The following is a 26,381-nucleotide window of genomic DNA, read 5'->3' on the forward strand; positions in this document are numbered from 1 at the left end:
AATATGGACTAATAATAATTACTTTTCCTGAGTTTATGGGAGCTCACAAAAATGACTTAGTACATGACCGACGTCTATTATCATTGTATTAATTTTAGAGATATTTTCAATTTTTATTCTCTACTAAGAACTTAATGCACTAATGACAAATCTAACTATTCTTTAAAAGGCTGTATTTCTTCACCCAAAAAAAAGATAGCTAAGCAATTTTGGATCTTTCATTTATTCACCAAATATTTATTGACTACCTACTATACCTACCATACGGGAGGCACTGAGACAAAAGTTAGGGATAGAAAGACAATCACTGCTTTCAAGGAGCTTACAGTCTGGTGCAGGAGAGAGTGAGAGCCCTGTGAGAGAATGAATGAATGATTGAAGTGCACTCTGAAGAGTCCAGCAATAGTGATGGTAAAGGTGGTAAAGATGATTAATTTTATTAAAGTGGGAGAGGATAGTGGGGAGGAGGAAATTAGGAATCGCTTTACTGAGGAAGCATGTTCTGCTCATTACTTCAAAGACATTTGGGACTTTACTAGGCAGTCAATGCCAGGGAAGACCTCCTCAGGGGTAGGAAATGGGCACGGAGGGATAAAAGTGTGATGTGGTCAGGAAATGCAAGGAGTTCCGCACTCTACTGGGTGGTGTAAAGCAAAGGGAATAGTAGTAGTAGATACGGGTCAAGAAATAGGTCAAAACCAGCATATGTAGTCAAGCAGAAAGGAAACCAACATAAACTTGGTTTTCCAATGTTACTGCCAATAATATAGCAACCAGTGTCTAAGGTGACAGTTCCTTTTACGTTTATATAATTTTTACCTGTTGAATAGCAGAACACAGCTTGAATGTATTATTTTCCTTTTCTAGTAAAGCCTTTCCAAAATAAGTTAATTAGGTTTCTGTTTAAATAAAGTCTGTATTTTTTATAATAATTAGTTATGCAGTAATTGCCAGGCTAATAACAGTAATAACTAGTGTTATTTTTCTCAGTGAGACTAAGAACATCTCTAAATGTTTGATAATATTTACACATATTTGCCATTTAAAAAAGAACATTTGAGATTTTCCTAATTCTTAAGTTTCATGATAGACTCTTCATTCTTGCATAACAATCCTTCTTTACACTTTTCCTGTAAAGTACTTTTATACATTATTGTGCTTTTACACATTACTGATAAATGAAGTATTTTTATCCTATTCTGATAGTACATTGGCTTCACAGCAAAAATAGCAAAGGAAAAGAAAGCACTACCACCGTCATATCTGTTTTGTCAAATCCAGTGTGACGGTATGGTGCACATATGCCAATCTAGACGATTGAGTCATATCATAGTGCCCAGAAGGAAGACAGAGAACTCTGTCAGGTGATGAGCAAGCTGTTCCTTAAAAACAACAAAACTTGAAGTTTCTCCACTTCCATCTTTATTAACTTCTCACCTGTGCTAGAACAGGGATTTCTTTTTTTCTCTATTAAACCCTTATGTTGTTGATATTAGTGCTTGAGGGTGCACTGGTATGTTCACTTTATTATTCACCACACCTACTACATAATACGCAAGTTTCATTCTAGTCTTTGTTTAAATATGAAAACAGTAGTAGATTCAGATGCTATTTGGGGATTTCAGAGAGCAAAGAATGAAGGATGTAAACCTGAAATTAGTCTTGAACCTTGTTTGACAGAGGAATTGCAGTGCTTTTAATCCATTCTTTTCTTTTTACTAAACATAAGGGCTTTTGCTATTGAATTTTTAATAACTCAGTAATGGAATTAAAATTAAACTATGGGTTACAAATCTCCCCATTTTCTTCTAACTGCTTTTCCTCTCAAACACTAGAATACAGCCTATTTAAATCTTAACTTTTGCTTGCCAAACCACTGTTACCGTCCATCTGTTCATGCCAATTGTAAAGAAGGTTCGGTTTTAGTGAAGCTTTGCATTTCACATAAGGTATGTGAAGTGAAATTTCACAAGGGACATGATGGATCCTGATTCTTAGTGATAAACCTTTGGGGCCATCAGGGTTGGCATATGGTCCAGTATGATATGAAGGCTTGGGTTCCCTGGCTTCACTTCTTTGGCGTGAAGCTGATAAAACCTGGCTCTTGAGTATTATTTCACTGGACACCAATCATGGGCAGCAGGAACTGCCCATTTAACTCTCTGTGGGAAGGAAGCCCAGAGAGCATTCACAATGGTACCATTGTTGAGTTGCAAACTGCTCTGAACAGCTTGACAGCACTAGGGAGGCGGGGAAGGGGTTGCTTTACTAATTGCTGTTCAGAAAAGAGAAGAAGCAAAAATAGTGGTTGTAGAACTCATGTTTCTACTTACTATCTTGATAGGAGTGTTGACTTTTATTTAGCACATACCTGCTATCAAAAAGAAAGCAAATAAATGTATTTAAGCAACCACCTGTAGTAATTCCTTGTTAACATGCCATTATCAGTTTTTAGCCCACCAGATTATAGCAGAGCAAAAGTCAGTTTTGCTTTATGTTTTGGTGAAAATAATGTATTTTTTAAATCTTTATAAAAATTTAAAATAAGGGAAAGTGGATTAAAACCACTCCATTCATATATCACATATGGTTAAAGACAAATTTGGCTTAATTTTCTTTACACTGTGCTCTTTAGAATTCCCAAATATCATCTGAATACATATAAGCCATGTTAATATAGAAATGTAAATTAATTTTATGTATAACAATTGCAAGTGCTAAAATAATCCACTAAAAATAAACTAGTCAGCAAATCTTAAGGTTGAATATTGGATTTGTCATTTAAATGAGTAGCTGATAACTATTTCAGTCACTCATGGTTATCTGTCTCTCATTGAATTCTATTTTGGATATCTTTAAAAATGTGAGTGTTGTTTCCTTTTTTATGAAGCATCGTATGCTGTGATATTTATATAAACACTTCTCTTGGCCCTTCCATTTTCTTGTCAGTTTAATCAAGCAGTTCGTGGTTCTGATGCAAAGCAACAATGATCTACAATCTTAAAAAAAATAAAGCTTATTTCAGCCCCCAGGATCCTGACCCCCTAGTATAGTTCCACAGATGATTTTTTTTCCAGGTGAACTTAAGTTAACTAAATGCAATATTGTAATTTATGCAACACGTCTTTTCAAAGGATTAGGAAGATATTTTAAGGAAACTTTTTTAATCTAAATTTTTTTAAATGGGATGCTCTTGTTAAATTGGGGAAAATCAAATGCATGTTCTGTAGAATTAGTAACAGTCTCTGAAATTCACTAGTGTTCCATCTCCTCATATCCCCTTAAATGATTTTAGTAAATGGGCACCCGTGCAATATTTCAAAAACAATAATTCATTGAATGCCCGTTCTTCCTTTTACTGCAGAATAGATTATATTTAAGTCAAGATTAATGGGTAGATTTTGATGTTGAAGTCCAGTCTCTAAGCCTATCATTCCCTGGGGGCATATAGTGCATTAGTTTAAGCCAATATATTGTTTATCATAGATTCTGTGACACTGTCTTAAATGACAGTTTTCTGTACTTTGTAACTACTTACCATGATAATAAATCACCTTTTTTTGTACTTCTGATAATTACAGCATTTAAACAAAATCTTAATTAAGTTAGTGCACATTTAGGTACAGATAACACTTAAGTAATTGTACACTGTAAAATTTCACTTAGTTATTTTTTTCCTTTTTGCAATCTTCTGACAGAGCTCAAGTTTAGTATTTAGTTCAAACACATACACTCATTTCGTCGACTTTAATGTACTGAAATTTTTATTCTCGAAAGGAATAACACCAAGTGATTGTTTCCAGTCTTCCCCCAATGTTTTTTAAATTCTTACTTTAATACTAGTGATTCTGAAGCAGTTCTCTGTTGACTATGCAAGTCTCATTATTACTTAATGATAATACTTTCAAGTAGATCTTATCAAGAATGAGAGTCCAAAATGTTAATTTCATTAAATTTGAAATTCAGATAACTTAGTTTTCTTTTAGATGTTTTGCTTTATATAACTTTCATGAAAGTGGAGTAGATATACATATTTAATAATCATGTTAGTGCTTTTTAGAAACCACCAGTGATTATTGGAATATTAAATCAGGAAGGATTTTCAGAACCTTTAGGTAGGTTTAAATTTTTAATCCTATTTATTTAAGGTTAATCTTTTTAAATGTATTTGCATGAACTTTGGTAGAATTGGGCTTATCAACTTTTTATTTAATGTTTTCATTTAGTAATTGACTGATTTATGAGCAATTACATATGGTCCAAATTTTATTCAACTCCAGCTTTCAATAATAGGACTATCCTCACACTGTCTTAGCACCTGTTATGGATTTTGAGTCATCTGGCAGCCCATGGGACTTAGCTAAAGAAGTACCAGGTGTCCTGCCTGTCTCCTAATTGAGACGCAGTGAAAACAATATAGACTTGGCAGTATGGTTAAAAGGATGGATTAAAGCCCAGCTTTGTCTACTCTGACAAATCACAGGTCTTCTTTCATGGTGTAGCTAGTATCAGATACTAAAGAATTTCGTTAATATAAGGCATCATAAAAATCATACACAATAGTTTGACATAACCTGTTGCAGATTTTCAGAAGAATTTCTGTTAACATAGTACAAATAAACAATATTAATACCAATAAGTAGTATGGTATTAATAGTTATACTACTTATTTAGAGGGATTTTATTTTTATTGCATATGAACTAGACTGCATGTTTCTTGAAGAAATTAGCTACTGTAGGAAAGAAATGGAGTATTAATTTATCAGATCTTGCTTTATAAGGTCAGCAATATAGTTTACTTCCATCTTATAAATGAGTGGTGCCTGTTAGTCCATGAGATATTTAATTACCCTATGTATTTCAGGAAAATATGCCACTTTACTACTGATAATAATAGCTATGAGATCCTTGAGATGTACTTGGAAAATATATCTACTCACATCCTATATCAATAAAATTCTTATTTTTCATTATTTTTTCAAGACCCTGTATAATGATATTGGCTCAGAATGTTTGAAGATATTTCATGGCCTTTTACAACTAAAAAGCCAGATGTGACTTATTTTCTCATTTTTATTTTAGAGCATGCCAAGGATTTTTACTGTACAGTCATGCGCTGCAAATGACGTTCAGTCAATGACGGACCATATATGTGACAGTGGTCCCATAAGATTAGTACCATATAGCCTAGGTGTATAGTAGTCTGTACCATATAGATTCGTGTAAGTACACTCTGATGTTTGCACAACAATGAAATTGCCTAACGCGTTTCTCAGAACATATCCCCATTATTAAGCAATGCATGACTATACTATATATGATATCCTAGTACATAAACAAACATTTTTCAAAAATTGTCAGTCTTAGAATTTAAGGCAACATTCATTGTGTTGGCCATCCTGAGCCAGTTAAAATGCCTCTTACACATTTTTTTCCTCCGTACAAAACCTAGATCATTGAGATTGGGTGTAGAAAGAGCACTGGACTGTTAAATGACCAAGGTTCTAGTCCCAGCTCTACCAATCAGCAGCTTTGTTTTCCGAGCAAATCTCTATTTGTGTTCTCCATCAAAGCAAGGCTTCTTGCTGAATAAACATTTTGCTAGGTTTCCTGAAAGTAATATCAGTAGATCATTGTTGTATCCTTCCTCTAGTTCCAGCTGTCCTAAAATATTCTCAATAAATGATGCCTTGGGATAAACCATCTCAAGATGGCCTTTTTAAAAACCTAAATATTTAAATTTCCAAGCATTATATTTCAAGGGTATTTTTACCTCTATTCTTGTGGCATAGAGAGCAGTTTTGGAAATCTGTCTAAAATGGTTTTGAAATTTATCTATAGAGATTTTCTCAAAGTTTCTTCTCTGAGGATGGCCTCTTAAATGAAAAGAATTAGTTTAACTAAATTCGTTTGTCTCCTACTATTGTAGAATTTATGAAAATTTTTTTACTGTCTTTAAATTAAATTGTCACAACCAATAGGACAAAATGTTTTTTTCCAATGCTAAGTTGTAATGAGTGGTAACTACTTTAAACATTTATAGAATTTCTTCTTTAGGCAATTATTATAATTTTTTGAGAATTTATTTTCAATTTTCTTGTAATGTTACATCTTATATTTGTATATACCATACTTTATTCACTTTATCTTCTTCCAGAAGTCAGCAAGATCAAGGGTAGGGGTGGAACCAAACTCTTTCTCACAAGTAAGATTCAAACTCCCTAAAATCCAATCCTAGGAAAGTCCCAACTATATTTGCCCCAGAGAGGTTTGCCTCTGGGGAGCCTAATTGGGATTAGAGGAAGGGGGCTGTCTGCATAACAATCTCCTAATCAACTATCAAACCAACTTTGTTTATTCCTTCTATAATTTATAAACAGTCGTTGAGTACTACTAGGCCTTGTGTTAGGTGCTGGCGATGTAAAGCTGAAAAGACATGGCCTCTGCCCGGTGACATTAGTCTCCTCTCTAGTTGATTAGGAGAACAAGCATGAGGAAAGAGGCATACTTGGTGTTTCACAACTGGATCTCCAGAGCAGGGGGAGGCCCCGAGTTGTGGCATTCGTGGAGTTCTATGATGTGAAAACTCCCACCACAGCCAATTTCCACCTACCAACCGTCTTACAAACTTTGTGAATATTGTAATAGTACTCTTCAAAAATTTTACGTAAGTAGGCAGTACTCTTCCTTTTCCTACAACTACTGTTCTTGGAATCTTCTATACAGAGAAGGGAGATGAAATTCCTAAGTGCTAAAACTGCAAAGAAGCCACAGAAATATATGAGTGTAGGCAAGTGTTTACTAAATGGGGAATTTCAGGATGGGCCTTAAATCCCTGAGCACAGATATACACACTTCATACTTTACCTTTACTTAAAAAGGAGCCAGTAGTTTTTTCTCCTCTTGTTTAGAAAAGAAAACATTAGACCTAAATTTAAGAGGAAATTAAGCAGTGATATGTCTTTGATGTCTGCTTACAATTATATTTTTCATAGCTCCTTTTTGTGAAAAATTATACTTTCTATTCATTCTTGCTGTGTACAGCCTACATATATGCACACATACACATGCACACATATACACACACATACATACACACACACACATTTCCATTTCTTTGCGACTAGTCACAAATTAAACATGAGCTAAAGGTTTATACAACCTACTGGGCATGCCATGGAATTAGTGATCACAAAACTGAAAGTTTTGCCTTTTCTCACCATAAAAGCAGTTCAAAATTACATTATATTAATATTATGGAGAATGAAGGGTTGTTGCTTCTTTAAAACCAAATCTACCTTTTATCTAGCTTCCCTATACATTAGTAAAAATTGAAAAACGTGGTACTAACTAACCTTATGCAGTATCTTTTCTTCATATTGTGTCTATTTCTCATGAGAAATCAGAGTTTCCTCTCATCAGAATAGGTCAAAAGTCCCTCTGTACATACCACGAACAAGAAATATTATCAAAGAGCTCTTGCACGTGAATACAGGTATATTTCTTAAACTGACATTGAGAATTCTCGTGGAGTCAGCACTTGCTGTTTACAAGACTTGAGCCAAAGGTCAAAACAAACTATTTTCAGCACAGATGTAGGGGACTTTTGGGTTAGTCGATATTTATTTCCTTATTCTTAAACATCCCTGTGACATAAGTAGGAGCAGGTGGTGGTATCCCCATTTAACATACAGATAAACTGCAGCACTGAGGATTCACACGTCTCTTTCCAGGACCAGCTGAAATCAAACCCGTTTCTTGACAGCTGGTCTGGACACAGTGACAGAGGGCAATAATAGTTTCCTATATAGGTTTAAAATCAAAAGTAGTTACTTAAAATGAATAATAATATTAACTTAATATTAATGAAGTACAGATCAGGTTTAAACTATTTATACTGTAGAAAACGTTTAGTTCCCTTTTTTATTTTTAGACTAGTAATAGTCCTTCCCCCCTTTTCTGCTTTTGCAGAAAGTAGAAAGAAGGAGGATTAGTGGATAATTATAGTGCTGTGATTGCAGCACCTGTGTGTTATTTCTTTTGATTGGCTGGTTCTGTATTAAAGATTCCTACCAGCTAAAAGTCTCCTTCATCAGATGGCTTTTTATTAGCTAGTTTTGGCTTGGGTTGTTTTAAATTTACAACAAAAGCCTTCTTAATTCAACTTAGACTTGTACTTTAAATTTTGTTCTGAATTTGTTAGTTTAGCATTACCTTTTTGTCATCTCACCCATTTCACTTTTTTTTATTTCAATGCCAATGATAACACGCACTCACAGTAGGAATATAGCTTCAGCTAGCCTGTTGTTGCTAGCCATCAAGTTCGTGTATGCCACTCAATTTATAGGTACTAATAACCCTTCCCTAGAGAGCTGCCTTTTAAGGAATAAGTGCCTAACCTATTATAAGGAGATATAGGAATTAACTGCCTTGGATTATGGTGACCATTGCAGATGCTAACAGCACTGTTTGGAACTTTATCATCATCTCAATCACAAAAGTACCTTGTTTGTGGACTCAGCACTGTGATTTAAGTACTTAGAGTTCATTATATCTCCTTAATATATGTTTTCCGAAGTTAAAAGGAGAAAAGATGTAAGTACTGTAGATTGGGTTGGTTGGTTTTGATTTGTTTATTTATTTGGCTACATCAAATTTGGAAAATTATAAAGAATATTTAGCATTTAGAAGGTGAGTTACCGTAGACTATAATTATTTACTAAACTAACAGTGTTTTCTGAAGCTAACTCTCCAAAAAGGAAACTTCAGATATTAGCCTGCCTAATTTGTGATGAATTTAAATTTTTCATTTAAATTCAGCCATTAATGATTCTTTTCCTTCACTTTGCCACCTAGATTTGCACTTTTAAAAATTGTTTTAGAAAGCATCATTTTCACTAATGAAGATTTTTTTAATAATTTTGTTAAATATATCATGTGTTTTTATACAAAATGAACACATTATATCTGGATAATTTTAGTTTGTATAGCTTTATGTTAGAGTTTCTTCAGAGTCTTATAAATCTCCTTGTTTTATAGTGAAATAGAATTACAGCCCCAAATGTAATTTATTCGGATATTCATTTCTTGCTTTAATAAATTTTAGTACATTGGAAATATCCTCCCTACTTTATAAATATTAACATTTGCTTTCTTTCTGCCTAATTTTTGTGTAAACTCTAAATATAATAAGATAAAGTAAAATATTTCGTTTATAGGCCCTCTGAAAGTAGAGCATTTTAAAAGCGGGTAGGTGTCTCCACCCTACTTTTCATGAAGCATTTTACCCATTCAAGCAGACTTTTAAAAACAGCTTGTTTTGATAGCAGACTGTTCTCCTGTGGGCCTCCAGCCTTTGCTTCCTGGCAGCACCTTTGGTGCGAAAAGAGAGTGATCAATTGGGAGACTATCAGTGCCAGCATGCATAGAGTGATAAGTTAACACACCACTGGGAATTTCTAGGGCCCACCAAGATACTTCACTTCTAATGTGCTAACAAGCTCATTTTTCTACCTCTTGCCTCTTCAGTTATTTTTTTTCTCAGAAGAGCTTAGAAGTTGAGTGCATCAGGCATAATGAAAAGCTCTGTAGGAGGGAGAAGCAATAACCCCATTTTTCCCTTTTCAGCCAAATAGAAAATTAGTTTCTGGTAATACACAAAGGCCAGTATTTTTTGTACAAGGGGCACTGCTGTGAATCAAAGGACTCTATTAACTGCAGAAAATTCGGCAGCTGTGAATCTCCCCCAATGAAAAAAGTACTTTCCAACAAGTTGTGAGATATGTGGTATTATTTAGATTGAACTCTCGGTTTCATCCTCTTCCATTTACAACCATATACCCTCTTTTAAAAGTGTGCTATAATACTTTTCTATGTTAACACGCAAAAATGTCTATATGATCTTCCCACAAAATCCTTACCACTGATCATTTTAATATAGCATCTTGTCCTGTTGCTACCCATTTCAGAAGTAAAATTCTTTTGAAGTTCAACCCCAGTGTACAGAGTTGAAAATAGTGGACTGCAAGGAGTTGGAATTCAGATTATTTCAATATTTGATGCATAAAATAAATTGTAATACAAGAAGAGAGTACTCAAGCCATTTAGAGGGCAGAAGACATCATAGTCTAAGTCAAGTGCCTAATGAATATAATCTTACCATTAACTCTTATGCTTTTTTTCCTCTTCTTAATCAATAACCCTTTGTAAATGTAACTGGCTATGGTTATCTCCCATTGAATATCGTTTTAAATTATATTCCTCTCAAATTATTTTTCGTGGTCTTGGTTGTAGACTTGGCCTACAATTTCTAGAACTGTAGAACTACAATAATTGAATTGCAATTTTAAAAGAATAAGGAATTTTGAGGAGAAAATATTAAAATGGGTTTTGGAAAAAAATTCAGTGAATAAAGAACAAATAGGGAAATTTTATTATCCTTTATACTTATTTAAATGTCGTATGTAAATCCTATCAACATAGCACACTGAGTACAGCAGGAAAACTTTTAAAAGTTGTAGAAGAAAGGTTAACTGATTTCTCAGTTCAGGAACTATACGACATGAAGTCAGCATGTGAGTTTTTCCTGATAATTGTATGTTGCTGCCTGCTGCTCTACATTTTGACAGCCATTTCCATAGTTGCTTTCGTGAACAACAGAAATATTCTCTCTCTTTCTCGCCCTCTCTGTGCTAACAGCACAATCAGCCCTGCTGAAACAGGAAGCCTGGAGTGGGTTGTTCAAAAGCAACAACACTTCAAGGTACTGGTTGCTTGTCAATAATATCAGAGAAGAAAATGTGGTGAAAGGGAAGTACAGTATTTTTCTGCCAGTGTCAGTGCCCTGTAGATGCTTTGTTAGACAGTGTTTAGGAGTCCTGTGGACTCTTTGCAAATATCCCTGCTTGTTCCAGTGTTATAATTGACTAGGTATTGTTTCCTGACATACAGATTCAACTCTGTATCTGTCTTAACTGCGTGAGGTTATTCAAGGATTACAGCAACAGTGGTCTTCCATTCAAAATGAGAACAATTGTTGGGAAAATGCGGGAGTTTTAGAAAAAGAAGAAGATATGCAGGAATTTTTCACAATAAGTCTACAAATGAAAAATATAGAATTTCAGAAATAGTATGTTAAACAGCATCGTAATATTTATTGTTTGGCTCTTCAGAGTAAATCTGCAGATCGAAGCTGATTAACAAGATAAGATGAGCCTAGGCTGACCTGATAGCAGTTGAATCTTTTCTCAAGTAAACTGTTACCTTTCTTTCTTCCTACAGTTTAGTTTTATTATAATTATTTTCTAATAAATGTCTCCCTGGTAAGCTGCCATTATAATGATATTCTGAAGAGTAAACTTACGTTAAAAACTGTATTTTTACTATTTACAAAGCCATACTTTTAATGATTTGCAAGAATAGTTAATAATTATATTTATTAAGAAGTAATAGCTTAGCAATCATAGTAGTACTTTTTTGATGAGATCTGTTCTTTTCCAATGTAAGCTGCATTTAACTTCACCCTTAACTGAAGGAAATCAGCTATGAGGAGAGAGCACGATACCTGCAAACTATTGTCCAGCACCATTTAGAACCAACGACATTTGAAGATTTTGCAGCCCAGGTTTTTTCTCCAGCTCCCTACCATCATTTACCATCTGATGCCGGTAAGATTAAAAGCGAGTATTAGCTACTTGTCATTATTGGAACTTGAAATGCAATACCCTTTTGTTCTGAAAACTTTTACAATAATCAAAAACTTGCTTGAATAAAATTCTAGTCATTGAAATATAAATATTTTCCATCATTATTTAATATTTAAATTTGGCCTGCAAATTTGATTTCTACTTTCTTTTACCTAAATGCAGTTCCTTTAAAAGTCAACAATCTTCATAAAAGTCCATGCACCACATTTTATCTGAGCTAATGTGCCGTGACTAGTGTGTTTCGTGGAATCATTACTGAGGAATCTGCAAAAGAAACACGAGTTGAGCATGCACTCCTTCTCAACTTTAGAGGATCAAATTTTATGGCCAAGAATATTGCCTTAGCATCTCTGATTTTACAATTAAAGTTAAAATAACTGGTCTAGATTTAGAAGTGCTTAATACAGTAAATTATTTTTTAATATTTAAAGATTATAAGAGGGTACTGCATTTTTACAGTTGACTAATTTTGAAGAAATCAGTAAGAAAATAAATGACTCATGGCCTTCCTATTCTGTAATACTTTGCACTCCTTATGATTGTTTCATTTATTTTATTTTCCCTCTTTAGATCATTAAATATCAGTTCTGTTTATCTGAAGGTAAGACAAAGTGTCAACCAAAACACCCTTTGTTCTTTCCCCATTTCCTTTTTTAAAAATTAGCAAGCACTAAGCTTGTAACTCAAACAATAAGCGAACTTAACACTGCCCTGGTTCATACTAAACATTTCAGAAATTGTCACTAAATTTCTTCCAGAATTATACTTTTACTAACCCAGGTCTGCATGAAACACTAACACTGGTTCTGGGATAAAAATAACTAATAATAGAAATCTTGGTTGGAATTAGTTACACCTTGTTGTATTGACCTTTTTTGTTTCTCAGCATGAAAAAGTAGTACTACTGAACTGAAATGGCGTGTCTTTGTATTTTGTAATCTGTTGCATTGTTGTTGAATATCTGGACTCATCAAATAGTTATTCTGCTGTGTGCCTCGCACTGTACTAGGCACCTGAAATACAAAGATGACTGTTTTAATGGTGTTCAAGGGAAGCAGGAAAAGAGAATACAATATACTTTAAGTTCATCATAATAAGCCTTCAAATTCTCTTTATGTTATGTAACTTAAAGAAATTCTTTATATTAAACAAGTTTGAAAGGCACAATATTCATTTTTATGGCCTAATTTATTTGAAAGAAAAGTACTGTAATTCTCAATTGAGGTTTCATCGATGAAATTAAAGCTTCCATTCCTTGCACAATTTAATTAGCCATTATAAAAATAATTTTACCAAAAACCTTAGAGCCCTTTCAATTAATATAAAAGGCCTAGCAAAGAGAAAATTATATTAGACTAGGTTGAATCTTTTGAAAGACAGATTAAAAAGTCTAAGATTCACTTCTATGGATTGACACTCTCTAAAATTACTCAACTTGACCTTAAGAAAGACAATTAAAAAAGATATTAAAAGTAAATTAATGAACAACAAAATAAAAATTAGTTAAGTATACCTGGAAATTTCATTTTTAATAATAGAGAATATCTGATAAAATATCATACTACATTATTAAAATAGATATGAAGAACACTTTTGTGTATCATATAGTCAAGCCATAAATTTCACAACTGAAAAATATTGATAATAGGACCACATTCAGGCTCACTTTTCCCCTTTATACAAAGGTATAAAGGCTTTTCGTGTTGTAGTCATTTACCAACTAGAGTCCTTCATATTTGTCATCCTTTTTTGTGTGTGAGGGAGGTTGGCCGTGAGCTAACATCTGTTGCCAATCCTCCTCTTTTTGCTGAGGAAGATTGGCCCTGAGCTAACATCTCTGTCTTCCTCTATTTTATACATGGGACTCAGCCATAGCATGGCTTGATGAGTGGTACATAGGTCTGCGCCCAGGATCTGAGCCCGTGAAGCCCAGGGCCACCGAAGTGGAGCGCTCGAACTTAACCACTATGTCACCAGGCCGGCCCCTCATATTCGTCGTCTTAATGTTTTTCTCATATTTTGCATATTATCTTGCACATTTGGCCAGATATATAATATGGGAAGTAAGTAGTAGTCTCACTTGCTAAGACGTTAAGTAAAGGATGATACAATCACCAAGTCAAGGCTCTATTGGTTCCATGTTTAAATATATTTTACTATTTTATTTATTCTACAACTTGTTTAACATAAAACTTATGGTTATCTAAATAGTAATGAAAATGTGAATTTAACATAAATGTAATAATGTGCTACAGATTCTTTTCAGTTAATTTTTAAAAATTGTTTTTTCCTTTAGGAACCATTAGAAGCATGCACTCTAATGTTTAAAAGGATGTTGTTACCTGTAAATAACTTGTTCCAGTATTACTGAATACATTTTTATGTTTTTTTACAGACTTTAATAGTTATAAAAGATAGAAATTTTTATCAGAGTGGTTCTGAATTCAACACAATATAAAAATGAAATATTTACTCTTCTACAGTAGCAAAAACATTATGATATCTGCAGAATGATTGTTTTACTTTTTTCTTCCAATCATCTCAAATTTTTATTTTCCTGTTATAAACCACCCCATACATACAGAACTCCCTTTAAAGTTGTAAGTCAAAGTGAAAGAGAGAAGACATGAAATAAGCCACATAATAGCAATATGGACCTGACTTATGGCTGGCAAAAATTACATTATAGTGTGAAGTTTCTTATTGCTTAACATAATGATAAAATGTATTTGCCACATTGAGGAAATGCATTCATAATTGCAATTGAGAATCCACTTTAGATATCCTACGCATACCCCATGTATATAAAATAATACTAATCAATACTAATGCAATAATTTGAAATTAAGTTTTAAAGAAATGCCAGTATGATAATCATATAAAGAATATAACCTATTTTTTCTAACAATCCTATAATATAATTCTATTTGGTGGAGTGGAATAGTGTGGAAAAATACTGTTTTTTAAGTTTACTTAACTTGGTTCAAGATTATCTAAAACCTACATCCTGGTTAACAGTAATGTACCAACTGTGATGACACTGAAATTCAAAAGAAGATTTTTCTAGATAGTTTTTAGTATTATTTAAATATATATGAAAAACATTTTTGGTGTATCATAGTTGATCCGTAAATTTCATAACTGTATTTTCTCAAAATGGACTCTGTCTGTGGCAGTAGACTGATACTTAAGGGAAATTATTTTTATCCCTAAGGTCATTGAGGGAGATATCGTGATGTCACACTTTGTTGATCTTCCATAACTACATTAAAACATTATTAGATTTTTCTTGTCCTTTATTAAAAAAAAAATTACAGGAAAAAGTCCCTTTATCTTTGTCAGGCATGTGTGTGGAAAATATCAAAAGTTTTACAGTGACCTCCTTTTTTTAACTTTTTTATATTCATGAACACCTCTCCTCTGACTCTAAATTTTAAAATGAAATTATTCTCTTCTTAGCCAGATTACATTATTAGTTCAAAATCTAGATATTTTTCCCTAACATCACATTGTCTTTTCAAATTGTCTTTTTTTAATAGAAGAAATTATAGAATGCCAATAACAAGAAACAGGATCCTGTTTTGCTGAAAGTGCACAGTAAATATTAATTAAATTGTCTTTATCAATTTCAACATTAAAAATACACCCATAATTTTTTCAGTATTATGTCTTTTTTACTATCATCAGCAAAAAGTATTGTTGAATGCCTATTGTGTAGTATATCTAGAATTACCTCTGATACTCTATTATTATTATTATTTTGTGTGTGTGTGTGTGAGGAAGACTAGCCCTGAGCTAACATTCAATGCCAATGCTCTTTTTTTCTGAGGAAGATTGGCCCTGGGCTAACATCCACGCCCATCTTCCTCTACGTTATATGGGACGCCGCCACAGCATGGCCTAACAAGCTGTGCGTCAGTGCGCGCCCGTGATCCGAACCTGTGAACCCTAGGCCGCTGAAGCGGAGTGCGTGCACTTACCCACTGCGCCACCGGGCCAGCCCCTGATACTCTATTATTTTAATTGAGCTAGTAGATACCTCCCCCTTTGGATTTTTTTCTACAAATTAAGTTAGAAATTTTAGTACTTTAAAAATTAAAGGGTTGATTGGTGTTTGACTCTCTCTTTATATATAGGTATATATATATACACACATACACACATAAATATACATATATCTATACCTATACATACCACTTTGTATTATTGCCTTTAGAAAGTGTATAGGTTTCCATTGAAATAAATATTATAAAAATTAGTAATAAGATTCAAATATTTCTGTGCCATCAAAATAAGAGATAATCTAGATAGAGTGATTGTAAAGACCTAGAGTTGCGTCTAATTTTCCTTCATTCTAACCTCAGTTTTGCTGTTAATTCACAAAATCTGTATTGCCACACGTATGTGGGATAGCATTGTGATGGTCAGATCCATCTCTTTGAATGAGATGAATCATCAAAATTTAGCTATTTCTTATGTAACCTTTTTAGTTTGGTGTACTTGTTTAAAAGTTATTTTAAACTTTCCTCTTCCCAGGCTTTGAAATGATCTGAAAAAAGTATTTTAGCTCCTCAGAAGATAGTTATTTATGTATATCCTAAATATTATTTGTAAGTGCCAATAGGAAAATCAGTTTCCTTCAACGTATAACATAAGCTATAAATTTGTTTACTATGTCTTTAAAAACAGATTTCTAATCATTTATCACTAGGTTAGCCTGAAATTATAAGCAGCCAAATGTAGTATTCTGTTTTCAGTACTTTGAACTTGGAAATTTGGCTCATATGTTGTTGACCAAGAGAAAAATAATATCAATCTTAACTAAAATCCATTAACCTTTTGTAACAATAATTACCAGGTTCAGTTTCCACATAGAACATTCATTCAGATGTAAAATTTTTGTAATGAAAATAATAAAATAATAAATGAGCAATTACTGAGTGCCAGGCACTCTGCTAAGTCCTCTAAATGCATTCTCTCCTTTAACCTTCATGGCAGTTCTGTGAGATATTAAAAAAAAAAAGGCTTGCCCAGAGACACCTGGTGCCCGATAAAGCCCGAGTCTGACTTCAGAATCCGTGATCTTAGCTATTATAATTACACAGTTAGTCTAAATACTTTCAACTCCTTCTTGCTGTTGAGAGAGAGAGGCAAGAGAGATTTTCAATAACCTGTCATATTTACAAATTAGAAATTGTTAAGGGTTTTTAGTTTGAAGACTCTAGTTTTCCACCCACTGAAAAAATCTTTTTTTTCCTAATTTATTTTTTTATTTTATGTTTTATGTGTGTGTGTGTGTGTGTGTGTGTGTGTGTGTGTGTGTGTGGAAGACTAGCCCTGAGCTGACATCTGCTGCCTCCTCTTTTTGCTGAGGAACATTGGCCCTGGGCTAACATCCATGTCCATCTTCCTCTACTTTATATGTGGGACGCCTGCCACAGCTTGATAAGCGGTGCATAGGTCTGAGCCCAGGATCCGAACCTGCGAACCCCGGGCCGCCAAAGCGGAGTGTGTGTGTACCTAACCACTATGCCACGAGCTGGCCCTAATTTATTTTTTTTATAGTTTTAAGGTTGCCATGGGAGAAGTGGTCATTTTCTTCACAAATATTTCTAATTTCGATCTCTTCTAATTTTCATCTGTTCTGACTCAAAGCCTATTAAGTTTTACTCTAATCTGTTTAGTAGCTTTATTATAAAGCTACACTTATAGTGTACCCTGCTGTGTGCCAGGATCGTTGAATATGTAGTCATTGATCCCCCACAACTTGGCAAAATAACTAGTACAGTCTCCATTTTATAAGAAAGAAAACTGTCTTGGTTCAGTTTGCTGAAGATCCACCATGACAGACTTGACATTAAACTGAGGTCTGTCGAACCCATGCCCGTGCTCTTTCTAACACATCCCATCACCTCTTGGTTCAGTGTTAATTGAAATTGCTTTCAAAGTCACAATATTTTTAAAGGTTATATTTACCCAATAACTTCAGCAGTTTTAAGCTGGTCATACCTGTCAGCAAGCAGTACAAAAAAAACCACAATAAATAACAATCCATTGAGTTCCCTTATATAATCTCTATAGATCCCCAAAGTCATGTTCATCATGTTATTTGTAATAACAGTGCATTGTAATCAATGCACAATATATGAATCAGTTTGATATACCATCACGAGACAGACACAGTCTGTGGGAGTACCGGAAGAGTGCTAGTAACAGATACAGTATGTACAAACATAGGAGCCCACAGATACTTTTTAAACTTTATCCTTGAGGATATGTTAATAGAAATAAATAAATCAGCATTCTTTATGATTCAGGTGATAGAACAGGATATGAAATGAAGCATAGTTATCACTGTATTCTTTACATCTAAAATTGAGATCTATCCACAGTAAATTATTTGTATAGAGTTTGGATATGCTGAGTAGAGCCACAAATACCATTTGCTAAAATGCAAGGGGGTATCGATAGCTATGTACCACACACACTAAAAAGCCTGGTTTGACTCTCAGTTGACTGAAACGGGATTTGACCTTGAAGGCAGTACAGGAGACATGGAGGAATTGCTGTTTTTGAGGAAAATATTCTTCGAATTTGGCATAGTCTAAAGCAGTGTTCTCCAATAAAATTTTCTATGATGATGGCAATATTCTATATCTGCACTGTCAAGTGTGGTTGCCACTAACCACGTGTGGCTGATGAACACTCAAAATGCGGCTAGTGCACCAGGAGCTGAATATTTACTTTTAATTTTAATTTTAACGTGGCTGTGGTTGCCTTTTTGGACAGCACAGCTCTAGAGATGTTATGGCTGTGTGGTTAGGATAACGTCACATGCCACCAGTACAGTGAACACTTTAAAAGGTAGACGTCTATAGAATCTCTCATAGACTTTTCTTTTCTTTTCTTTTTTCCTATTTGAACTTGTTTTGTTAGTTGGTAAGTATTAACATTTGAATTTACAAAGCATTGTCCATCGTGAAACATCATCATCCTAACACACTGCATGCCCGATTGTATTTCATAATAAAACCTGGTGACTCTCTCCTCTGCTCCTCGGTTAACACCTGTAAGATTCTGCACTGTCTCTCTCTTATCTGTTCTCCATCTTCTCTTTTGTTTTCTCACTTCTGCTCGCTTCTCCATTTCTTCATTCACCACAAAGAAAGAAATGCAGTGATAGTTCTGTTCCTCCCAAAACCTCCACTAGAAAACATTGGCCATCTCAAGGTAACCAGCCATGAGAAGGCCTCTCATGATTGGCGGGGAATAACATGCATTACCAGAGAAGCATGAGCTACTGCTCTTCACCTTCCTCCTGCCAGCCGTTTGCAGTGCTTCCCTAAAAAGGGCCATGGATTCATGTTTTCCTCTAGGTTTTCCAGTATGGGTCCAGTATGAACCAATTCAGATCTTCAGGAAGAGTAAAGGTGAACAGAAATATATTTCTTTCTCCTTGCATTTTGAAGGCCAACCTCATTTCAATTATGAAAAGAAAGAATGTTGGGGAAGTTACTTTGAAAAGGAGGGCAATTGACCTGGATTACGAGTAGTGATAAAATATTAGTGATAAAATAAGGAGATGTGTACGTTTAAGCCTGCAACCTGTGCGTTGTGTGTGTTTGTGACACACAGAAAATTCTCATGTACATCAGACCCAGAAAATCTGGATTCAATTCCTTAAAATATACAGAATTTTAAAGTTTTCATTATTCTATTATGTTTGAAGATTTTCTTTTTTTTTTTGAAGGGCTTTTATTTTTAATGTAATTTCTTATTTATTCAGAAATGTTTTAGAGCCTACAGTTGTAAAGTTCTATAGTATTACTGTATATTAGAGCATCATAATTCATAGAAATAAAGTACAGAGGTGAAGAACTACTTTGTAGATGACACAAAGAATTTTCCAATTTGAACTTGTTTTGCTTCTTTTGAATTTTTATATCTCCTAATTCTACTGGTTACCTACTTGTTATGACTGAGTAGTGTAACTGCAAAAGTTTAAGTTAAGGAAACAGAAGTATAGCTTATCTCTTCTAAATTGATACATTTTGAGGGGTCAGTTTCTCTTTTTTTGACTGACTTTCAGATGAGAATGCTTGTCCTCCTTCTTCCCCCAGGAATTTACCCTGCTCCTTTTTAAAAGCATATTGAAATACCCAGCATGTATAATGGTCTCATAGTGCTGAATTCCTTTTTGGAACCATTGGGTGCTGTTGTTTTCAAGTTTGAGCAGCGAAGGCCCTTTTCGTGGTTGTAGCCTGTACCCCAGAGATAGGAGTTGGTCCTTCTCACCTGCTTCTAAGCCTTTCCCTGCATGCTAATGATGCTTTGGATCCCTGTCCTTTCTGGCCCAGAGATTTCCCTTCCTGTTGCTTTTTCCAGGGAGCTCTCTGGTTAGTTCTGGCTCTGGAAATAATGATTGGCACTTTCTTGCTAATATGATGACATGAGCTACCAGATCACTGGATTTTAAATAAAATATTAGTAGGCTGTTGTAACAAGCAAGTTTGGGGCTTGCTTTTTCCTCTCAAGACCTCAGTAAGGGTTGGGATCCATGCAACAGGTCAGTAGCAGAAAGGCTGTTGCTTATGGGATGAGAGGCCAGATGACTTGGACTGACACTCTTGCTGTTTCCCACAGGCTCCTACCCAGAGATTCTGCCCAGTGAAACCCCCACAGCAACGCAGGTAGACGGGGCTGACCTGGCCTCTCCAATGTCTCCTCGAACTAGCAAAAGCCGCATGTCCATGAAGCTGCGTCGTTCCTCTGGCTCGGCCAATAAGTCCTGAGGAGACAGGCCGCCCAGCGGCAGTCAGCAGCAGCCACCTTCGCACGAGCAGAGTGTTACACTTGCAGGCCTTCGTGTTTGCCACAACATGCTTGTTCCTTCCTGCACATATATTTTAGAAAACACTGGATTTAAATAATTTGTAACTTAATATTTTAGATTTGGTTTGTTTCTTCAGTTGGTTTTTTTCCCCCACACTCCAAGCTGCCATATTTGGGGGGGGTGGAGTTTTATTCTACACCCTTTACCTTCCTAGATAATTATGTCTGTGTAGTTTTACTTTTAATTTCATGATTAACTTTGAGCCAAAATATAATTGGACAGATAGTCTTGTTATTTTATTTATCGTGCCCCATTGCAACTTTATGGCTCAGTAAAAATATAATTTTTTTTACACATGTAAATTTTTAAATTTAAGCATTTGTAAAGTTATAGCAAATGTTGCAAATCTGTTAATACACAGAATGTGTATGGATTATTTATGTTATGAAAATAAAACACTTAAAATAAATGGTATTGTAGTATTTCAAATTCCAACTCAAGTAATTAGCATTAACTTTTTTTCCCAAAGCAACACCTCCTTTCGCGATGCCATGACATATCTAATAACCAGGAAAATCACTATGCTGAACTTTGATTCATGTTTAGCTTCCAAATATTTTTCTAATGTTTTGCTTTTTAAATGGTATCACTGTTAAATGCCATTTCTCTTTTGAAATTGTGGCCCTTTATTATTGGCTTCTGGATCCTGGTGTATGTGTTCTTTCTTTAAGTACCAAAAAGGGGGGAATAAAAGGGGAGAAAGAAAGAAAAAAAGGAAAAAGCTTTTCTGACATAAATGTGTTGCTTAAATTATGTGTATTATTTTAAAAGAAAAGGAAACATGACCCAGGAGTATAAATTAAAGCTAATATTGTTAATACTGAACTTGCAGATGCAGGTTGGTATACATTCCACTCCCCAGAAGTATTTTCCTACAGTAGATAAGCTGCTCTTATTTTGCTCACATTTTGTTTTAAACGGGCATCTCCTGAGGAAATGTAGCATGACCTTGGTACTAACTGCATGTGTAAATACATCATACCGGCAAACTACAAAACATAAATTATGTATCATCCTTCATGTAGTATCTACAAATTTGTAACAGTGAAAAAAAAGATATGGTATTTAATAATACAATAAAAATATTCTTGTCACTTCCTGTCCATGAGTGTTTATATTTGTCTTACATATATTTTCAGACTTAATAAGCAGAGCTACATGATTAATGGAGAGATGTAAAGCATAGACCTAGGTTATCTTTGCTAATCATGAAAAATGAATTTGAATTCCCTTCTTAGGATACACCCTACCTTATTTCTCAGAGATCCCACCACAGCTATTAAAAATGCAGGAAATTTTACACCTTCCTAAGGGCTGGCCAGAAACTTCACTCAGTGCACTTGGTTAAAGCATCAGTTTATCTCAGCCTCAGGCTTCTTTGATTTCTTAAATTTCACTTTGTCATTTTATAATAAACATTCAGGAACAAAACTTTTTATAGACAGTTTCTAAAACAACCTTTTAGAGTTTTTGTGCGCTCAAGTTTTTGTTTTCTTATAAATAAAAGCAAATACCTATGAAACTATGTAGAAAATAAACTAAAATTCCTATGAAAGCTCATGCAGAAGATAAACAAATGGATAAAGAGAGTCCCTGAGAACAAGATTAAACAATATAGACAGTTTTCCACAATCAAGGTGAAGAATTACAAAACGGAAAATCAGTGTAACTGCTTACATGTTTCTGTAGTGCTTTCACTTTAAAAAACTGAACAGCTAATGGATTGATGATATGTAACAAAATGGAGTGAACATACCCACTTGAAAACAGTGAAGTTAATTAGCACAGTTAACATGATTTTTTTCATCTTCAGATAACACTATTCACTAGCTTTTTTTTAAAAAAGTATATTTAAAATACATTTTCTGTTGACATTTTTGGGTGGTAAAGTGTCTTTAAAGACTAATACATATTCTTCACCTTTTGGAGCTCAGTCCGTGCAGCCATACTTCAAAGGAAATTTTCCCATTGCATTTCTGCACCATTACATTCATTTACAAAATATAATTTCTCCTGTCTGTATTTCGTCTAAATGGGTCACTAAGATTCTAAAGTAGGATTTATCTCACATATTTGGGGAGATGATAAGAAATGTGGCTTTGAAAAATAGGCTGTGTTCAATAGGATTCTTAAGACAAACACAACACAACAAAGCACCAGCCGTGGACATTTATTTGGTGGTCAGCATCTTACAAATATGGGCTATCTGTCAAGCAAGGCTCAGCCAGGGTCCCAAAGTCCGGCTGTGAGGGCATGGGCACAGAATGTACACTGAATGAGGTTTACAAAAATTCGAAAACAGGTTGCTGCTGGAAAGAAAATACTGAATATTGAATGAGTTGCCATTCAGTTCCATAGTGGATTATAGGTATTAACATCTTCCTTAAGCTGAAAGTAGTTTCATATATAATACACGGATGAGATTCACAACAGAAGCATTAAACAATTTGGATGAAACCCTACTAAAACAGTCAAACTTCAGGAAGTGAGTTCTATATTTCCAAAAAGCTATTATTTAAAGAAAGGTTTAAAGTAGCTCTTCCTGAATACTGCACACAAAATAGCTAAAGATGAGAATTTCGGAGGTATCGCAATTCCTTCCAGTAAAGTAGCACCCTCCCCACCTCCAAACACTAACTTAAGAATGGACTGATACTTACAATTGAGAAAAAGAAAGTTTACAGGGAGATCCCCACATCCCCCCAATGCACAAACATCCTCTTATATTTCCTGCCCACAGACACAGGTCTTGGATCTTCCCCCCGCCCCTGTAAGTTTGGCACGAATCACGTAACTTTTAATTCACAGAATATACAATGCAAGATATCTGACCCTGTTGAGACAGAAACTACATAGGCGCCTGCGATGGCAAGGGAAAAAAACATTGACTACCACTTTCGGTAGCTAGAATCCTTTGTAGACATTGAGACATGCACGCGTGCACTGCGACTTTCCATAGGAATTACAAGTCATATAGGATTCGTTAGGGTCTCCAGAGTTTGGGGGGGGGGCGATCCTATTTTCGTGGGGAAAGTGAGAAGGATTGAAAGCTGACAAGTCCTTGACCGCGAACGTTTACACTACATACATACCTGCTCTAGAGAGGGAGTTTACATTTCGCTGTCCGCTCCTCTGGCGGAACACTGACTACTGGGAGTTTTAGGAGAGAACATATAGGAAGGAAAGGGGGTAACCTTGCAAGCTGAAGAAAGCCCCACAGAAATTCCCATGTTCTGTTTCCTCCAAGGCCAACCTCGCGATCTTCCTGGTCTCTCGGCCCTCAGCAGCCGGGCCGCAGAGGCATCTGCAGCAGCAGCACCTGCCGACTCTCCGAGGGGTGGCACTTATTGATGTGCCGGGTCAGCCCCGGGGAGCTGAAAAAAGTGGACGGGCAGTGCTTGCACGAGAAAATTTGCTGAGCACCGCCGTCGGATGCGCCGCCTGGGCTCGGCGCTTCGGGGGGCGGCCCAGCCAGGGCGGGCAGGAGCAGCTCCTCGCGGACCGCGTGCCACAGCCGGTGCTTGTCCCTGATGTCTGCGGACGGGAAGTGCGCCCCGCACAGCGGGCAGGCGAAGGCGAGCGGGGCGGCGCCCTCGGCGCCAAAGCCCGGGGCGAGCGCGCGGGCCGAGCCCGCCTCGTGAGTGCCCAGGTGCTTGCGCAGATAGGCTTGGCGACGGAACTTTTTATGGCAATACGGGCACACGAAGATCTCGGGTCCCCCGACACCACTGGCACTGCCCGGCCCAGGCACCCGGCGCCCCAACACCGCTTCCGTGTAAGGGACCTGAGGCCGCGGTGGCTCGGGGTGGGACAACACCTGGAGGCCCGGGTGTGGGGCGCTGTCCCGGTGCTGCTCCGCCCCGGAGCTGTCCCTGGCCTGCAGGTGCTGATCCACAGTTCGCTCGGCCCGGCTGTTCTCCTCGCCCTCCGCCAGGAAGGATGCGATAGTCCCGGAGTCCGGAGAGGACGAGGGTGCCGGAGGAGGCGGCTTCCCGTCGGCTGAGGACACGGGGGCGGCATTTGCGGCTGCAGGACGCGGCTTGTGCCAGCGGCGATGGGAGGCGAGGTTGGCGGGGCAGCTGAAGACCTTGTCGCACTCGGGGCAGCGGTACTCGACGCGCACGATGCGGGAGCAGCGGTGCTGGGCGAGCGCGAAGGGGTCCGCGTACTGCTCCTTGCACAGCTGGCAGATGAACTCCCCCAGCGGCGTGCGGCTGCTCCCCGGGCCCCGGGACGGCGCTCCGGGCTCCTCCTCCTTGATCTTCAGGCCCAGGACTGGGGATGTGGTCACTTCATCGGCGAAGCTCAACTTCCTCATGGCCTTTGGCTTCTTGACCCCGGCGGCCGCGGGCGCAGACGCGCAGCCGGGAGGTGCCTTGGCGCGGCGCTCGGCGCCGGCGGCCCGCTTCAGGCCGTGCAGGGCGGCCGAGAGGGGCGCGGGGTCCGGATGCAGCGCGGGCTCTGGGAACGGTGCCCGGAGCGGCAGCAGGAACTGATCCCCCGAGGTCGGGGCGGCTGCCGGCGCCACCGAGCAGGAGAAGGCGGCCACGGCGGCGGCGCCCCCGGGAAAGGACTCGGCGGAGACGGGCGAGCCGAGGCAGCGCTCCAGGAACGCCCGGCGCAGCTCCGCGCCCGCCGGCTTCGCGAGGCTGGGGCAGGGCCCGGGCCCGGGGCCCTCCCTGCCATCCGCCCTCCGCTCTGCGCCCTCCCGCGCGCCCGCCCCCGGGCTCACCGCAGCGGCCCGACAGGGCGACCCCGACAGTTGGCGGGCCGCGTCCTCCTCCAGCCGCTTTCCGGGCTCGTCCGGCGTGGGGGGCGCCGCCCGCTGCGCCCCGGGCTGGGAGGCACGGGCAGCCTCCTCGGGGAAGGGCGGCGCCCCCTCGGGCCCCAGCAGGGGGAAGGCCCGCTCGGCTCGGCGCGCTCGGTACGAGCCGCTCGTCCGTTTAGTCCGCTTTACCAGGAAGCCCCTCGGCATGGTAGAGCCGGGAGCGCTCGGGGGCGAGGAGCGGGCGGCGGGGGCCGGGGGCGGACGAGCACCGCAGCCGCCCGAGCCTCGCCGCGGCCGTCATGCGGCCGCCGCCTTTATAGCTGAGACGCGCGGGGCCCTCGGGGCTGCTCCGGGCGGGACCCGCCAATCAGGAGCGGGAGCGGGCGCCGGGGCGGGGCTTCGCGCGCCGGGTCGCGGGCTCCACGAGGCGCCCCTACCGCGCCCCGCGGCGGCCTCGGCGGCCCCGCGACGGGCTCGGCGCCTGCCCGGGCCGCCCGCCCTGCCGCCCGCCGGGCGAAGACGCAAGAAGAGAAGGTCTGGAGTGCGAGGATGCTCCGCGCCCCCCGCACAGCCGCCTCCAGGGACCGTCCGGGGAGCCGGGCGGAGAGGCCGCCTACCGGCGCCCTCCTCGGGCCGGGACCCTGCCGCCCCCGCTTGGGAGTCTGGTGGAGAAGCCCCGCCTGCGGGAGCAGAGCCGAGAGGAGGGCCGCCAGGTGCCGGGGAAGCGACCGGGTGAGTGTCAGCCGGGGAACGGGTTAACGTCCGCTGCCCGTGTTGAGCTGGTGAGAAGCTGCGACAGAGCGGCGGGGCGGCTGAATCCACCGCCCTGTGCCTACGCTTGACGGTGCGAGCACGTCTGCCAGCCGGTATCGATCGACTGCGCGCGTCTGTGATACTATGAGAATTCATCTGGGAAGAAGGGCTCTCAGGGCGGGCGGCGGTGCGTGCCTGGCAAGCTTCTGGAGCTCAGGACGCCGGCAGGTTTCTGGGCCTGGTCCTCGGGGCTTATAAATGC

The 26,381-nt window shown here is 38.4% G+C and overlaps 2 protein-coding genes across 7 annotated transcripts in view; one reads left to right on the forward strand and one right to left on the reverse strand.

The window, feature by feature from the left end:
* Nucleotides 1-21,075, forward strand: part of RALGAPA1 (Ral GTPase activating protein catalytic subunit alpha 1) — a 247,265-nt gene extending 226,190 nt beyond the window's left edge. For 4 of the 6 annotated variants that reach the window (XM_058540714.1, XM_058540717.1, XM_058540718.1 and 1 more), the window contains 2 exons: nt 11,542-11,666; nt 20,349-21,075. In XM_058540714.1, coding sequence (XP_058396697.1) covers nt 11,542-11,666; nt 20,349-20,497 — 274 coding nt within the window. In that variant the 3' untranslated portion in view covers nt 20,498-21,075. Of the gene's footprint in view, nt 1-11,541; nt 11,667-12,275; nt 12,307-19,081; nt 19,136-20,348 lie in introns of all 6 variants that reach the window. The other 2 variants (XR_009220006.1, XM_058540715.1) reach the window with 2 other exon arrangements.
* A 1,677-nt stretch (nt 21,076-22,752) lies between these two features.
* Nucleotides 22,753-25,589, reverse strand: INSM2 (INSM transcriptional repressor 2). The gene has a single exon (XM_058540365.1). It carries the CDS (start codon nt 25,571-25,573, stop codon nt 23,879-23,881), a length of 1,695 nt encoding a protein of 564 aa, XP_058396348.1. The 5' UTR covers nt 25,574-25,589; the 3' UTR covers nt 22,753-23,878.
* Between the last annotated feature and the right edge of the window lie 792 nt (nt 25,590-26,381).

Source organism: Diceros bicornis, chromosome 5 (genome assembly GCF_020826845.1).
Source record: "Diceros bicornis minor isolate mBicDic1 chromosome 5, mDicBic1.mat.cur, whole genome shotgun sequence".
Lineage (NCBI taxonomy): Eukaryota > Metazoa > Chordata > Mammalia > Perissodactyla > Rhinocerotidae > Diceros > Diceros bicornis.